Source organism: Melanostigma gelatinosum (genome assembly GCF_949748355.1).
Source record: "Melanostigma gelatinosum genome assembly, chromosome: 4".
In the NCBI taxonomy this organism is placed as follows: domain Eukaryota; kingdom Metazoa; phylum Chordata; class Actinopteri; order Perciformes; family Zoarcidae; genus Melanostigma; species Melanostigma gelatinosum.
The window spans coordinates 25,436,469-25,454,370 of record NC_136637.1 but is presented as its reverse complement, the minus strand read 5'-3'; the positions used below and the strand labels follow the sequence as shown (position 1 = coordinate 25,454,370).

General features: G+C 45.6%; 1 protein-coding gene across 1 annotated transcript; it reads left to right on the top strand.

Moving 5' to 3' along the window:
• The first annotated feature begins 329 nt into the window (after positions 1 to 329).
• LOC306776997 (NACHT, LRR and PYD domains-containing protein 3-like) lies at positions 330 to 13,283 on the top strand. Its single transcript, XM_079267913.1, has 10 exons — positions 330 to 812; positions 888 to 1,076; positions 1,346 to 1,480; positions 6,698 to 6,776; positions 6,913 to 7,141; positions 7,260 to 9,075; positions 9,173 to 9,346; positions 9,446 to 9,619; positions 11,344 to 11,390; positions 11,530 to 13,283. Exons 1-10 carry the CDS (start codon positions 712 to 714, stop codon positions 12,141 to 12,143), a joined length of 3,558 nt encoding a protein of 1,185 aa, XP_079124039.1. The 5' UTR covers positions 330 to 711; the 3' UTR covers positions 12,144 to 13,283.
• Positions 13,284 to 17,902: the final 4,619 nt, after the last annotated feature.

Below are 17,902 nucleotides of genomic sequence, written 5' to 3'. Positions count from 1 at the left end.
AGCAGAAATGAGCTCACAATAGTTTAAAGTCATGTCAGTAGGCATCAGTATAAATGACCTGTAAAGCAGTAAACGCTGAGATTCAGTTTACATGTCACAATAAAGGATGCACACTACATTGTGACAACACATCAGTAAACATCTGCAGATGAGAGCTCAGTGTTTCATTGAAGGGTTCAACTAACATCCAGTTAAGCCCACTTTCCTCTCTCAGCCTCTGGATTCACTGCCGGTCCTTTTCTCTGGACTCCTCACTCGTCTCCTCTGCCAACGTGTTCTACTAGATTACTGTCAAGACCTCCAGGAGACACAGGGAGTTTAGAGAGCTGCTTTTACTTTGACAGTCTGTTATGTTACAAACACTGAAGCACATTCACAGCTTACGTTTCTTCCTGTTTGTAGCTGCTTCATGCTCTGACTGGATGTAGTAGATGTGGAAACAGAGGAACATTTCAAACGTTGAAGAGCTTTTCAAAGTCACTCAAATAGAAGTGAAAAGTGGCGTCATCCCCAAAGAAAGGCCAATAAAAAGCCAGACAAAGAGTCTTCCTCTAGTCTTCAAACAAGCCAACAGACTAAAGAGCATTGTGAACGTCATTTCTTAGAGAGGACTCTGCAGCTCAAAGTGACAACAACATGGAAACTGTCCCATGAGTGTCTTTAGTATTGAAGTCAATGAGCTGTGTGCATTTGTCATGATGAAGAGAAATAATGTTGTGTTTGTGTGAAGGTGTGGACTCTGCTATGAATCAGTGTGAGGACAAAGAGGAGAGAGTCCCTCCCTCTAAAACCAGCCACACCAAAGCTCAGAGGTGAGATGACCATCTCTACCTGTCCATGACTCAAAGTCTTTCATTCACTGACTCTGTTTCTACACATGTGACCAGGATCCATCAGGGACCACACTGTCCTGGACCTGGACCTGAACCTGGACCCGAACCCGGACCTGGACCTGAACCTGAACCTGGACCTCGACCTGAACATGAACCTGAACCCAGCTGTGTGTCCATGAAGAGTGACCAGTCTATGCCTCATCCTTTTAACTTCAAAGATGGACGTCACTCTGTTGATAAAAGGTGAGAATTTCAAACTGATGGTCACTCAGGTAAAACTCTTTTACACCACATGGTTCCTCTCTTCATCCTGATAGGACAGCAGTACTCTTCAACCATCATGGTCACCTCACTGCATCACTTCTTGTCTTTGCTGCACTGAATACAGCTTCAACATCAACACTGAAACATTTCTACATGAAACATTGATTTCATACTAAACATCTCCTAAAACTACCAGAATACAAATACACAGAGTACAGGAGGTTTATTACATCACTGAATGTATCTAGTGATTCTATCAGGAGGAAGCTGGAACAACCTGGACCTGGACCTGAACCTGAACCCAGCTGTGTGTCCATGAAGAGTGACCGGTCTATGCCTCATCCTTTTAACTTCAAAGATGGACGTCACTCTGTTGATCAAAGGTGAGGATTTCAAACTGATGATGATGATGATGATGATGATGATGATGATGATGATGATGACGATAAGTTTACTTAAATAGCACCTTTCCAAAATAAAGTTACAAAGTGCTTCACAAGAAAACATGAAAGCAAACAAGAAACACAATCAAACCGTAAAATAAGAATTTAAATAAATAAAATGCGTCAGATGTAAAAATAATCCAAACGGTGAAAGTGAGTCTTCAGAAGAGGTTTAAAGAGGAAACTGAATTTTCCAGCCTTAGATTACCAGGAAAAGAGTTACACAGCTAAGGGACCCCACATAAGAGAGGAGGCCTCTCCAAGCATGACAGAAAAGAACCAGTTCAACAGATAAGACATCAACCAATCCAGCATCACATCACTGATGTCAACATAGTTCTTTAGATGACGGATTAAGACTTTGTGGTCCACTGTGTCAAAGGCTGAGCTGAAGTCAAGAATAATTCAAATGAGTACAGGCAGAAGGTCTTATGTGGCCTTGACCTGAGAAGTCTCAGTGATGTGAAGAGAGTGAAAGCCAGACTGAAGATTCTCAAACATTTCACTGTTATTCATGAAAGAAATCAATTGAGTGGAAACAGTCTTTTCTAAAATCTTGTAAAAACGTCAGCTTACGGATGAGTCTAAAAAGACTTAAACCTGAGGGATGTAAACGGGGCTTCTTTAAAAAGTGGTAAACAGCAGCATATTTAGAATCAGAGAGGAGATACCAGTTGACATGGAGCAGTTAATAACGACTAAAACATCCGGACCAACCGTCTAAACACAGCTTTTAAACATGAAGTGAATTCAGTCTCAGAGGCAAGTGGATGGTTTTAAAGTGTAACAGTGGTTCAAAGGTTGACAGAGAGATTTCACTAAAGTGGGTTGGTGGTGAAGATAAACAGGAGTCAACATCAGGCTCAACATAGTCAGTATTAAAATGCTGCAGAATCTCCAGGATTTTTTTTTGAAATGATTTATAAACTCCTCACATCTCTGGTGTTGAATCAACTGGTTGGCTAAGATCAGAGTTTATGGTTCTGAAGAGGATTGTGACTGTTTAGAGATCAGATTGTAGAAATATGAGTTCTCCATCCATCCATCCATTTTCCTCCGCTTATCCGGGGTCGGGTCGCAGTGGCAGCAGGCCAAGCAGGCTGACCCAGACTTCCCTCTCACCAGCAACATGTTCCAGCTCATTCTGGGGGATCCCGAGGCGTTCCCAGGCCAGCTTGGAAATGTAATCTCTCCAGCGCGTTCTGGGTCTTCCCTGGGGTCTCTTCCCAGTTGGACGTGCCTGGAAAACCTCCAGTGGGAGGCATCCAGGAGGCATCCTAATTAGATGCCTGAACCACCTCAGCTGACTCCTTTTGACGCGAAGGAGTAGCGACTCGACTCCAAGCTCCCTCCTGATGACCGAGCTCCTTACCCTATCTCTAAGGCTGAGCCCGGCCACCCTACGGTGGAAACTCATTTTGGCCGCTTGTAGCCGCGACCTTGTCCTTTCGGTCACGACCCAGAGTTCGTCCCCATAGGTGAGGGTAGGAACGTAGACCGAGTGGTAAATTGAGAGCTTTGCCTTCCGGCTCAGCTCCCTCTTCACCAAGACGGTCCGGTGCAGCGCCTGCTTTACTGCTGCAGCCGCACCGATCCATCTGTCGATCTCCTGCTCCATCTTACCCTCACTCGTGAACAAGACCCCGAGATAATTGAACTCCTTCGCTTGAGGTAGGCACTCCGTCCCCACCTGGAGGGAGCAATCCACCGGTTTCCGGCAGAGAACCATGGCCTCAGATTTGGAGGTGCTAACGCTCATCCCTGCCGCTTCACACTCAGCTGAAAACCGCCCCAGTGAATGCTGGAGGTCATGATCCGAGGAGGCTAACAGGACCACATCATCTGCAAACAGCAGAGAGGCGATCCCGAGACCCCCGAACCTGACGTTCTCCTCCCCCAGGTGGCTGCGCCTAGATATCCTGTCCATGAAAGTCACGAACAGGACCGGTGACAAAGGGCAGCCCTGGTGGAGGCCAACACCCACCGGGAACGTGTCTGACTTATTGCCGAGAATGCGGACACAGCTCCTACTGCAGTCGTACAGAGACCGGATCGCCCATTGTAATGGGTCCGGCACCCCATACTCCCGCAGCACCCCCGACAAGAACCCCCGAGGGACCCGGTCGAAAGCCTTCTCCAAGTCCACAAAGCACATGTAGACTGGTTGGGCAAACTCCCAGAACCCCTCCAGTAGTCTTGCGAGGGTAAAGAGCTGGTTCACTGTTCCACGGCCGGGACGGAATCCGCATTGCTCCTCTTGAATCTGAGGTTCGCCAAACGGTCGGAGCCTCCTTTCCAGGCCGGATACTCCGAACTGCTGTTTGGTGCATAAGCACAAACCACAGTCAGAGCCTTGCTCCCCGCAACCCGTAGGCGCATGGAGGCGACCCTCTCGTTCTCCGGGGAGAACTCCAACACAGCGGCGCTCAGCCGGGGGCTCGTGAGTATCCCCACTCCCGCCCAGCGCATCTCACCCTGGGTAACTCCGGAAAAGGACAAAGTCCAACCCCTCTCCAGGAGCTTGTTTCCAGAGCCAGCGCTGTGTGTGGAGGTGAGTCCAACTATATCTAGCTGGTATCGCTCCACCTCCTGCACCAGCTCTGGCTCTTTCCCCGCTAGTGAGGTGACGTTCTACGTCCCTAGAGCTAGTCTATGCTGCCGGTAATCAGCTTGCCCAGGCCTCCCACCTGACCCGCCGCCCGGTCTGCATTGCACCCGACCCCGATGCTTGTCCACAGGGTGGTGGGTCCACAGGGTAGCTGCTCCATGCTGTTTCTTCGGGCTGAGCTCGACCGGGCCCCATGGGCGAAGGCCCGGCCACCAGACGCTCGCCGACGAGCTCCCCTCCTGGGTCTGGATCTGGTTTCCCTGGTCCGGGCGAGGTGGCTGAAGTCCGTGGGCTGCTTATCCTAAGGGTCGTTTTGAACCGCTCTTAGTCTGGGCTCGCCCCCTGAGACCTGTTTGCCTTGGGAGACCCTACCAGGGGCTAATGCCCCGGACAACATAGCTCCCAGGATCACTGAGCCACTCAAACTCCTCCACCACGTTAAGGTGGCGATTCGCGGAGGAGGATTTATATCTGATTGATGTGATTTATATTGCTCAGAAGTTTGCCACTTGAAGTTTCTCTGCATGGTGTCACAGCCCGACTCAGAGACTGGAACAAAATAGGGAGACAAAGAGCTTGCGGCCAAAAGTAGGGCTTTATTTGTCTCGCCACCAACACAATGTTAACAGCCCATCAACAAAGGTCTTCCTTCCCGCCCCCGCCTGCCAACTGGAAAGGGTATTTAAGGATGAGCCACCCCGGCACAGGTGAGAATCATCCTGCTGACGATCCTCCACTCAGCACCTGTAACAGATTAGACACAACCCCGACACCTTGTGTATGATAGGAGGAGGGTCGTCACAATAGTCACACTTTTACTTTCATATTTGTCTGCTTCCATTAGTTTTTCCACTGTTGCCTTAGTGTTGGTAGACGGATATTTCTGCTGAGATGATTCTTTTTGCTGTGGGTTGTATTGTTCAGCATGAGCATTGCTCCTTTTTTGAAATAGGATTCCATTCCATCCGAATGTGCATTTGAAACACTGCCTTGATGCTGCTTGTTTTGCTGTAGTTGCGGCTATTTCAGTGTCCATTTCATTTTGCTCATTTGTCCTCTTCAGCTGCTCCGCTTGTTCCTCCAAGACATGCCTTTTCTGTAGCGCTGCAGCATGTGCCATGAGTACAGCCTTTTCTGCCTCTGTTTGAAGCAGTGCAGATGATGTTGTAGACTTGCTGCCTTTTGAGACATTACTTTTTCGACCTGAGCCCTTGTTGGAGCCATTTGATTCAACATTTGAAATGCTGTCCTGAGGCTCCACATTACCCCGTCATTATGAAGATCGACACCTTCACTATTGAGGTGACTTTCATTGCAAAACAAACAAAATTTGTTGACCTCAGCAATAAAGTCATTGACATTGAGCATTTTTAATTCATACCATATTTCATGCTTATCCACCTCTTCAGGTAACGAGATGATCAGTAGCCTCCAGCAGCTGGTCCTGGCTCGTAGTCAAACGCCAGCAGAGCTCCCACGCTGTCCTCAATGAAGCAGTTTTTGGCTTAATTGTTGTGACCGTTGCTTCCCCATAAAAAGTCACTACGGTTGCTGAAATGTTTGTTCTGACGCGTGCCATAAATAACAAAGTCCAGTTTCCAATATAGCCATTTTATCACATAATCAGAGTTCTACCACTTTCTCTTCAGTTATCGATTTTCTCCATAAACCAATAAATCATAACATTTACATTCGTTAAATCTGCACGGTCAAAAACAGTTTGCTTCTACCTATTAGCAACAACCTGTGTCCAATGACCCCACTGATTATATTACCTGTGCACTGATTTACACCGGCACTACGCCCCCATGTGGTGGGAGGTTGTACAAAAACAAAACAACAAAATGGCTCTTACAGGTGTTAAAAGTTGTGCGTGATTCAGTGAAATCAAAAGTTTAGGGGGCGGGAGTGAAGCATTGAGGGGGTTTGTGATCAGGAGAGAGGAGTGGAACCTGGATAAGCACTGCCTTGTGATCACTTAGATTCACATCATCCACACAGAAACCAACCCAGAGCACAAGGTCTAAGGTGAGTCCTCTGTCATGCCTCGGTTGATTCACAAATTGTCTCAAATTAAAAGAATCTAAGAGTTTGATAAAGTCAGAGGTGAACGAGGAAGAGGAGCAGCAAACATGGATATGAAAATCATCAAGAATAAGAACTCTGTCATATTGTTCCATAATGAAAGATCAACAGTAAGATTAGTGGGTCTGTAAATACAACTAAGATATTCAAAGGAGGAGAAGCAGCCGATCCAGAGAGAGGAACGACTGAGAACATTTCTGTGAATGACTGCATGACTCAATAAGAGGTGTGCATTCCTCAGAGCTAGTCCAACATTCTGTGATCATAAAAAAGTGAACATTGTCACAATAAAATCCTGGCAGATCAAAGACTTCTTGGCAAAAATCATGCGATTAATCGCAATTCAAATTTTTTATCGTTGCCCAGCACTAATCATGACAGAACACAACATCTTTAACTGATTGTTGTATTTGTGTTAATGGTACAAACACAATGTGAGCTGATTGTTCATGATTCCTCCACAGAGAGGACCAGGAGAGTTCAGAGGTTCCCAGAGGTCAGTCTGCCCAGCAGCATCAAACACACCTGGACTCCATATTTCAGGTCTGTACATGTACAACTACTTTTACATCTATTGTGTTCACAATCATCTCCATGCTGCAGTTTGTAGACCAGTGGATTGTCAGTGTGTCCAACATGGATCTGATGTTTGATTCCATGGTTTTATATTCTGTTCCAGCTGCTGGAGGAGAACATCGTCACATTTGTGAAGAACGAGCTGAAGAAGATCCAAAAGGGACTGAGTTCAGATTACCCAGAATGCTTAGAGAGTCAGATGGAGGATGAGGAGGTGTTGGACGGTGAGGATGAAGAGCAGAGGAGGAGCAGCAGAGAGGCGTTTGTGAAGATCACACTGAACTTCCTGAGGAGAATGAAGCAGGAGGAGCTGGCTGACTGTCTGCAGAGGAGTAAGAGGATTTCTCTAAAGATTTAACATGCTGGATAAATGGGACGTTTACTAACGTCTCAAGAGATGGACATATTTGTCAAATAATATATTCATTGATGTTCTTTGTTTTTATTCAGGAAGTCATTCAGGACTTCCTGCTGCAGGTTGTCAGCGTGAACTCAAATCTAACCTGAAGAAGAAGTTCCAGTGTGTGTTTGAGGGGATTGCTAAAGCAGGAAACCCAACCCTTCTGAATCAGATCTACACAGAGCTCTACATCACAGAGGGAGGGACTGCAGAGGTCAATAATGAACATGAGGTCAGACAGATTGAAACAGCATCCAGGAAACCACACAGACCAGAAACAACCATCAGACAAGAAGATCTCTTTAAAGCCTCACCTGGAAGAGAGGAACCAATCAGAACAGTGATGACAAAGGGAGTGGCTGGCATTGGGAAAACAGTCCTAACACAGAAGTTCACTCTGGACTGGGCTGAAGACAAAGCCAACCAAGACATACAGTTCACATTTCCATTCACTTTCAGAGAGCTGAATGTGCTGAAAGAGAAACAGTACAGCTTGGTGCAACTTGTTCATCACTTCTTCAGTGAAACCAAAGAAGCAGGAATCTGCAGGTTTGAAGAGTTCCTGGTTCTGTTCATCTTTGACGGCCTGGATGAGTGTCGACTTCCTCTGGACTTCCACAACAATGAGCTCCTGACTGATGTTACAGAGTCCACCTCAGTGGATGTGCTGCTGACAAACCTCTTCAGGGGGAAACTGCTTCCCTCTGCTCGCCTCTGGATAACCACACGACCTGCAGCAGCCAATCAGATCCCTCCTGAGTGTGTTGACATGATGACAGAGGTCAGAGGGTTCACTGACCCACAGAAGGAGGAGTACTTCAGGAAGAGATTCAGCGATAAGGAGCAGGCCAGCAGGATCATCTCCCACATCAAGACCTCACGAAGCCTCTACATCATGTGCCACATCCCAGTCTTCTGCTGGATTACTGCTACAGTTCTGGAGGATGTGCTGAAGACCAGAGAGGGAGGAGAGCTGCCCAAGACCCTGACTGAGATGTACATCCACTTCCTGGTGGTTCAGTCCAAACTGAAGAAGGTCAAGTATGATGGAGGAGCTGAGACAGATCCACACTGGAGTCCAGAGAGCAGGGAGATGACTGAGTCTCTGGGAAAACTGGCTTTTGATCAGCTGCAGAAAGGGAACCTGATCTTCTATGAATCCGACCTGACAGAGTCTGGCATCGATATCAGAGCAGCCTCCGTGTACTCAGGAGTGTTCACACAGATCTTTAGAGAGGAGAGAGGACTGTACCAGGACAAGGTGTTCTGCTTCGTCCATCTGAGTGTTCAGGAGTTTCTGGCTGCTCTTCATGTCCATCTGACCTTCATCAACTCTGGAGTCAATCTGCTGTCAGAACAACCAACAACCTCCTGTTGGTCTGAAGTCTCTAGAGGCAAACCTGAACTAACACATCTCTACCAGAGTGCTGTGGACAAGGCCTTACATAGTCCAAATGGACACCTGGACCTGTTCCTCCGCTTCCTCCTGGGTCTTGCACTGAAGACCAATCAGACTCTCCTACAAGGTCTGCTGACACAGACAGGAAGTAACTCACAGAGCAATCAGGAAACAGTCCAGTACATCAAGAAGAAGATCAGTGAGAATGTGTCTGTAGAGAAAAGCATCAATCTGTTCCATTGTCTGAATGAACTGAATGATCGTTCTCTAGTGAAGGAGATCCAACAGTCCCTGAGTTCAGGACGTCTCTCCACAGATGAACTGTCTCCTGCTCAGTGGTCAGCTCTGGGCTTCATCTTACTGTCATCAGAAAAATATCTGGATGTGTTTGACCTGAAGAAATACTCTGCTTCAGAGGAGGCTCTTCTGAGGCTGCTGCCAGTGGTCAAAGCCTCCAACAAAGCTCTGTAAGTACAGAGAGAGTTAGATTCATATATCATGACTTAACTATGCTGCTATCTTTTCAACTAATTGTTCATATTTTCTTCATCCTTGTCTCTTCAGACTGAGTGGCTGTAACCTCTCAGAGAGAAGCTGTGAAGCTCTGGCCTCAGTTCTCAGCTCCCAGTCCTCTAGTCTGAGAGAGATGGACCTGAGTAACAACAACCTGCTGGATTCAGGAGTGAAGCTGCTGTCTGCTGGACTGGATAGTCGACAGTGTACACTGGAGACTCTTAGGTGACCCTGTGAATTACTTTTCTTGGACAAAGAAAAAGTTTACACACAAACAGATTCCGTCAGATTATGTGACATGTGTGTTGTGTTGTGTGTTTGCAGCCTGTCAGGCTGTCTGATCACAGAGGAAGGCTGTGCTTCTCTGGTCTCAGCTCTGAGCGCCAACCCCTCCCATCTGAGAGAGCTGGACCTGAGCTACAATCATCCAGGAGACTCAGGAGTGAAGCTGCTGTCTGCTGGACGGAAGGATCCACACTGGAGACTGGAAACTCTCAGGTATGAAGAGGCCTGCTGCAGCCACGGACAATCAGTCTGATGGAGGAGGTAGAGCTGGAGACTTTTTCTCTGTCACACGGTCAGCCTGGTTAATATGACCCTGACACATCAAGCTGACCTCAATCTACCAGAGACTCATCAAACTGTTTGTGTCCCACATCAGACCATCAATACAGACAGAAGTAGACAGGGAACAGTAGCCAGGATGAGCCCAAACAGGGAGGGAAGGTGATGAAACTGTTGTTTTCTGGAGCGTTGTCTTGTTTCAACATTAGAAAATAGGACAGTGGTGTATCCTGACACGTTGACGGGCATCATGGTGGGTTGACATGCATCAACGTCGTCACGCTGCAGGTTTGTGGGCTCATATCAAACAACAGTTGATGTTTTGATGCTCCTGTGTGTTGCCCTTTAGTCCAGACATTATTGTGAAAAGACAAACAGACTAAGAAACAATCTGTTTAAAGCGTCTTGATGAATCATCACAATAGGAATGTTTTGATGTTTTAAAGGAGTTCAGCTTTACCTGGTTGTGGTTTGTTTTGCACTGAGAGCCAAAACATCCAACAATCAATACTTCTATATTGACAACGGATCAGCTGACTCTGTGTGATGGTGAAGAGTCGTGTGGTGGTGATGAACCCACAGAGAACTGTCTCCATCTCTGCAGCTCTACACAGCTTGTTAGCCTCTTTTAGCTCCTAGTTTTGGTTCTGCAGCACATTTCCTGTTTGGTTCAGTCTCAGTGTTTCCAGCAGCAGCTGTTTTCATCCAACAAGCTGTGATGAAGCCACTGTTCACTACCTGCTCAGCAGCAAACAGCAGACAGACTCAGTTAGAGACGAGCTGGTGAACATAGTGGAGCATTTAGCAGCTAAAGCAGTGGTCACCAACCTTTTTAAGCCCAAGATCCCTGACCTCTGCCTTGGTGACAGGCAAGATCTACCTATTGAGGCGTTGAGAGAAAAAGACTGTCCAGACCAGGGGCGTTTCTAGGATTCAAAGAAAGGGGGTGCTTAGCCCCAAGGGGAGTGTCTCATGTATGCGGCAATTTGTTTTGGGGCCTATTGGGGCCGCGAAAATCCATTGTTTCAGACAGGTGATAGACTGGTTCAATCAGAAAGAGTGTGATTTTTCTCTGTAGCATTCAGTATATGATAACACAAATAAAGAGATCGACGGGTTGCCGACCACTGAGCTGAAGACAGATGTTTCCCTCAGGAGACCAAAAACAGCTACAAGAGAGAGAATAGTGGACTTCCATTCATCAGGTGACACAAACACAAAGACTCCTGATGAGTCATCATGTTGATGTGTAACTGCTGGATGTGGAAGCAGCTGGTTGATATCATGTGAGACACAACTACTTTATAAGCTGATAATATGTCACATGTTGTGTTCACAGCTTGTTTTCACTGAACCACAAGTGGACAAAGAAATCAATTGATGTAGGTTTAAACATGTGATTCACTGACTGACTGGTAGACGAAACTGAGTGTGAAATGGATGATGATTGTCAATATAATACTGATAATAATACATCATGAATAAGTGAACATAATGAGCTGTCGTCATGGGCCAATCAGAAGAAGCTCCAGTGAAGTAAAAGAGTATGAGCTGATGAATAATAAGTGCTCCATGTGAACATGAATAACAAAGCTCTGTGTATGAGAGCGATGTAATGTCCATGTTTCATGCTGCTCTGACCCCCCTCCTCCTTTCAGGGTGGAGCCTGCTGGAGTCCGATGGTCCAGACCAGGTCTGAGGAAGTGTAAGTGTGCTTTGAGTTTGATTCATGAAAACAAAGCATCTTCAAACTGTGACATCACTCATTCACATATCTGATGTCATCATCAAACACATGATAGATTATTAACTGCAGCTGTATTGTGTCTTGTTCTCTCCATTAGATTCCTGTGAACTCACACTCGACAGAAACACAGTACACAGAAACCTCACACTGTCTGACAACAACAGGGAGGTGACACAAGTGGAGGAGGTTCAGTCACATCCTGATCATCCAGACAGGTTTGATGAGTATCCTCAGGTGCTGTGTAGAACTGGTCTGACTGGTCGCTGTTACTGGGAGGTTGACTGGAGAGGAAGAGTTTATATAACAGTGAGTTACAGAGAAATCAGGAGGAAAGGAGATGGTGATGACTGTTTGTTTGGAGAGAATGATCAGTCCTGGAATCTGAGATGTTCTGGTGGTGGTTACTATGTCTATCACAATAAGACAAGAACACCCATCTCCTCTCCCCCCCCCTCCTCCTCCTCCTCCTCTGGTAGAGTAGCAGTGTATGTGGACTGTCCTGCTGGCTCTCTGTCCTTCTACAGAGTTTCCTCTGACACACTGATCCACCTCCACACCTTCAACACCACATTCACTGAACCTCTTTATCCTGGCTTTGGGTTTGGGTTTGGGTTCAGGTCCAAGTTTGGTTTTGGTTCCTCAGTGTCTCTGTGTTCTCTGGAGGAGGGAGAGTCTCCTCCTGCTAGAGAAACCTCTCTGCTGACCAGATAGTTCAGTATGTACAGGATCACACACAGCTGATGTGAGTTAGTACCAATCTGATCTCTCAGTGGTTGTAGATGCAGTTGGAGCAGGTGAGGGGTACCTGAGCTGGTCTGGACTCTGGGGGGTTGAGAGCTCTCTGGGACTTGTGGTGTTACAGATGGATGTCTCAAAGAGCTGAGCAAGGTCCATGTAATGACCTGAAATGATGTGTTGTCTGAGAGAAGCTGTGAAACATCTTTGACTTTGTGTAGAAAACTGAACTTTGTTGTCTTGAAACATTTGTTTGTGTTCAGAAAAACCTCCGAATGTCAAACAAGAGTCTTTCTGGATCAAATTCAGCATCTGTGGAACAAGAACCACAAGAGTTGCTTTGATTTGAACTAACTAAATTCATCTTCTTTGATCATTGTGTAACAAACTAACAAACTTTGAGAAGTGATGTTGAGATTAAAGGAAATCAAAGTTTTGGATGATTCTAGATAATAAAGCACATAAACATCACGTCAAAGCAGAAATGTCCAAATCCATCAGAACACTGTATAAAATGAAGGATTTTGTATAAATGTGTTCATTTAATGATGATAATGTTTCAGTTATATTCATTCATGTATTCATGTGTGATCAGATATGCTTTTATAATCACAGATGGTTAAGATGAGTAAATGACATCATCTTAATAGTGGACAAAGATGCAGCCCTTTGGCCTATTCATCATGATACACACACACACAGACACACACATCTTTTGTTATTGTACTTTACCATTGTATTGCTCAGGAATAGGACTCCTCCCTCATAAAGGGAGGAGTCAATAACCTTACTGAAGAGTTCTTATATTTGAAAGTTTACTCTGTTATAAAATCTTACGCTTGGCAGAAAATGAGTCCATTTATATTTACTGTGATATCATGTATCCATACAGCCTGTTGAGAACATACAGTGGTGTATCTATGGAACACTGTGTCTTGTTGTCTAACAGTGAGCAGGTGTGTCATACCATTTTTTTCTCTGTATTGGAATCAAAAGAAATATACTCTGACCTGACTTAAATAAACAAGTGAAAATGTAACTATTTTTACTGCTCCATTTTTTCATCTTGTGCGGGACATCAGAACCTCCGAGAGAGGGGTCTCCTCTAAGGGGACGGCTCCTCAGCCCCTGAGATAAGCTGCAGGACCTCCATCATGACACCCCACTGACACAGAGACACACACATCTGTTCTTACAGGGAGAGAGACCTAGAGACACACATCTGTTCCTACAGGGAGAGAGACCGAGAGACACATCTGTTCTCACAGGGAGAGAGACATAGAGACACATCTGTTCTTACAGGGCGAGAGACCTAAAGACGCACAGCTGTTCTCACAGGGAGAGAGACTGTCAGACTGAGTGCACCACCTGCACGCTGTGGTCATCTGGGATGCGTATCCCTCCACGGATCGGGACTACTTTTGCGGCGCATGTACATGAAAGTGAGGAACCACAGAGGGCTGTGGAAGTTCTACCTGACTCAGGAGCTGCTGATCCACTTCTACACTGCAATGACCCAGTGTGTTCTGTGCACATCATCACTGTGTGCTTTGGATCCAAACTGGACCGGAACAGACTCCAACGTCAGGACCACCATGACTGCAGAGATCATTCTGTACAAATACATTGAGAGCACTTCAGAGAAACGTACTTGGCTAATAAAAGGAGATTATCAATGCTTACTCATCATTATCATCTTTCCTTCTGTCTTACGCACACGGACATCACCTGTTCATTCTGAACCGGTTCATCTGGCACATCTGGTTTAAAGACTCTCGTTGGTTCCCCGCCAGTCAATGAGGGTCCGGGTTTCCTCAGTTGTCCCTTAATTAAGATAATGTTTAAATGTGAGTCATAATGCACAAAGATAGACAGCATAACAAGCCTGCTCAATATGGAGAGAGACAAGCAATCAAGTGGGTCCAAAGTACAAAGACAATAAAATTTGAAGTTATGAATCTTAACTTTGATTTAACATCACCTGTAAATAAATAACAGACTGCTCGTTAGATTCACACAAACCCGATTATAGCTCATGTTGAACCGCTACAGAGACGTCAACACCACCGGCACGTTCTCACAAAGACTCGCCGAGATCAGGCTGTTCTCGGTGGGTACCGTGAGCGCTGACCCCCCCGGTGCTGCTTTACTGCCGGTGTTTCGGTTTATCAAGCGACCCTGTTAACCGGAGACTTTCAACCGGATGCGTCAGTCATTGTCATGGTTATAACAGCTGTTGAGAACAGGAAGAGTGTCACAGTGTTTAATGTGTCCACACAGTGTGAAACCTTCTCATACATGTCTATGGTGAAAACAGACCGGAGAGTCTTTGGAGGAAACGAGTCCACTCGAGTTTGAAACGTCGCGTGTTGAAACCCTGGCCACGAACAGAAGGTACGCAGAACTGTTTCAATAAAATCTGTATAGGTAGATAGGAATCTTAGCCGGAAATGTCCGTGATCTGCGCCCAGAGGCTGAGAGAGATTCGTGGTCACTCCAAAAATGTCCGTGATTCACGACCCGTTAAGCCGTCCACGAAACCAGTCGAAGAGGCCCGCCCATCGGGGTGCCAAATTTGTTAGATTCGTGGACCCCTTCTACTGTGGGAGAGACCGCATGGTCCGGCCTCTGCTACAAAGAGATTCAGATCGTTTGGTAAGCTAGGCGGACTGAGAGTACGTAATCGGCAAGCGTTTAAGGGTGGCGGCCCTTCTGGGCCCGATCGCGGTATTCTCGGGTCTGGTGAACTAAACTGCTTGGTATAGGTTAGACCGGCGGAGTTAGGCAGTCGGGGGTCGGGGATTCCTGCGGTAAAGGAGCCCGATGTACGCGGACTACCTCGCCGGCCTTGCCTAGAGTTTGAGATTTTGAATGGTGTGGTTCAAACAGGATAAAGAGAATAAAGAGACGAACAAGAAGCGTCTGGTGCACGTAGAGTTGGACTTGTGTTTTTCCTAACGATTGAGTCAAACTCCCTTATGGTCTTGCATGGTCGGGTCTGGTGAGCCAGAACAGCTTCGGTAGCATTTGGGAGCAGCCAGGCAATGCTGCCGGGAATCGGGTCTGCATAGATAAGATTGCCGTGGAGTGCTTGGAGGCTTTTGAATGCGAGATATTAAAGGACATTTAGGGTGGGTAAATGGGAATTAAGTCCGGTAGCAGTTGTGTTTTGTCATGAGCGTTGTTGCCGTGTTGGAAATAGTGTTGTGGGGAGATACGATTGTGAGAACACATGGTGTAAAATGTTATATACGACTGTGCAAATAAACTGCTTGTAGCTTGTAGCTGCTTGTAGCCACGGGAGCTTGCTAAATGCTTGCTCCGGTCCTTACTGAAAACAGTTAAAGAGAGGTGATTGTAAAGAAAATAACGGTGCATTGTTAGAGGAAACAGTCACGTTCTAGTGGAAATAAAGTGTGTGATTTCGGTGAAACGTGTGAGCAGAGATGGTCTTTTGTTAAAGACTTACATTGCATATTTAGCTAACGTGCTAACTGCGCGCTACCGGAAACAGTATTATTTTTTTTGAAAATTGTAGTAGTAGAAGAAGAAAGAAAACAACTCCGCCGTCTAGCGGTCAGGAGGAGTACTTACTTGATGATTACAAAAACTCCGTCAACTAGTGTTTCGAATGTGTAATTGTTGGAATGCTGTTAATGCTGCTCCTGTTGAGAAAATTATTTCTTTTAAGGTGTAATAGTTTACACCTTCTACTGTTTGCAATTTATTGATAAAACTAGCTTTATATGCAGCTTTAATTAGCCACTAGCTTATATGCAGCTTTAATTAGCCACTAGCTTAATTGCAGTTTTAATAACCATTAGCTTATGCAGCTTTATTAACCACTCACGCAATACACACAGTACACGCTAGGGCAAGGGAGAAGCAAGAGGGAGATTACTGATTTAACTGCGTCACAAGGAATAGGCCGCCATCTTTAGATAGGCCCAACAGCCTCGGGCTGTATTAACCCAGTCCCCCCCCCCGCAGTCGACAACATTTCATACGCACTGACAGATGACCACGCCTTCTGGGACGGGCCAGTGTGGACGGATATGTCCAGGCTCCACCCAGGTGTCATACGTGTACAAACACGCTACGCCTGCATCTTTGAATTTGGCCAATGGGCCTCCAGGGGAGGAACCCTACATAAAGCATCACGCTGCTATGTTGAAGTGTGCGCTTATGGTGGATCTCTGAGAGTGAAGCTATTAGTGGCCCGTGCACGTATAACTGCTGGGCTGAATAACTCTGTTGATAATAAACCTATTGATTTTGATATAACTAAACGCCTCTTGAGAGCTTTCATTATCCTCTTAAATCCGCTCTGAGTGTGAAAGATAGCTTTATTTTCACAACACTCCATAGAGACCAATGTTAAATTTTGCTTCAAAAACATCTTCCACGGAACACGGTACCCCATTTCTAGATCGCCAGTTCAGCCACATTTCGTACACTACAGACACAATTTTTACAGGATCTGTTCTTCAACTCATCCTTCCTCTCATTTATTAATATCGGAGCAATAGGAGCTACGGTTATGGGTTATTTGTTTGAGAGGTGGTTCCCTGTTTTATCTCCATGAAAAGGCTGCAAGGACACTGGTGTTTCTGATTAAGCTAATTAGGGATGTTGATAAACACCAAGACTCACCCGGACTCCCCCCCCCCCCACACCCCATTTTAAAATAAAAGCCGCACACACATGATTTAGAGATATACGTGATGCAGCTCAGCCAATCAAATATAGGTATTCTGATAAGTTTCCTGATTCGAGTGACATTTACACACACCGCGACACAAGAGGCAGAGAGACGAGGAAAGACACAGCAGAGCAGGACAATAGTTATGTAAGCTGTAAAAGATAAAACAGGACAATCTCCAAATGAGAAAGATTGCCAGAGAGATCAGAGTCTCTCTCTCTCTCTCTCTCTCTCTCTCTCTCTGTCTCTCTGTCAAACAGTCATTCAGGTCTTGGAGATTTTAAGAGGACCCCCCCCCACACACACACCCCATACACACCCCATTTTAAAATAGAAGCCCCACAAAATGAATTCTAACTGAAATGCTTGTGATGAAGCCTGTCATTTAATAACCTGTTTTAATAACCTGTTCTCAATTTTCAGCAATTTTTTTACAATTAATTTCAGCATTCCAACACATTTTCAGCAGGAAATGCATTTTCTGGTTTTGTTATATTGCCTTAGTCTAACTTTATGTTTTGCCTCTCACCTTTACAACACCTGCACACACGTCTTCCATTGATGCACCACACACACACACCACTGATTCCCACACTGTAAATATTAAATTCCCTTCAAGCTTTTTTTGCTACAGGTTCCTACGGTGTGTCTCCCTGTTTGTTATGGCCATGACAAAGCTAAAACAGAGAAGGGAGTCAGAGGAGAAGTGGATTGGAGGCAGAATAACTACATTAAAGATGCACGTTTTGTGCAAACATTAGTAAAAAAAAAAAATAATTTGTGTGCAGAGAGAACATGTGCGAATGTGAGAGACCTGTGAGAGGGAGCAGTAAAATGTTGCCAGCTTGTTGGTGCAAAAGCTGAATGGACAAAATATGAATCATCTAATGTTTTAAAACCGTTTTTCGTGAGATTTCCTTTTCATGAATCAAAAAGGTTTGTGTTACTTCTTGGCAGGTTTACATGATGACTGGAACAATCTGTCTCTGTCACATCACTATTGAATTGACTGTGTGTGTTTACATGGAAACAT

Coding starts and splice junctions, on each gene's coding strand:
- LOC306776997 (XM_079267913.1), top strand. CDS start 712: ATGTTGTGTTTGTGTGAAGGTGTGGACTCTGCTATGAATCAGTGTGAG. Junction 1,481..6,697: donor CGTCACTCTGTTGATCAAAG/GTGAGGATTTCA, acceptor ATTCCTCCACAG/AGAGGACCAGGAGAGTTCAG. Junction 7,142..7,259: donor GGCTGACTGTCTGCAGAGGA/GTAAGAGGATTT, acceptor GTTTTTATTCAG/GAAGTCATTCAGGACTTCCT.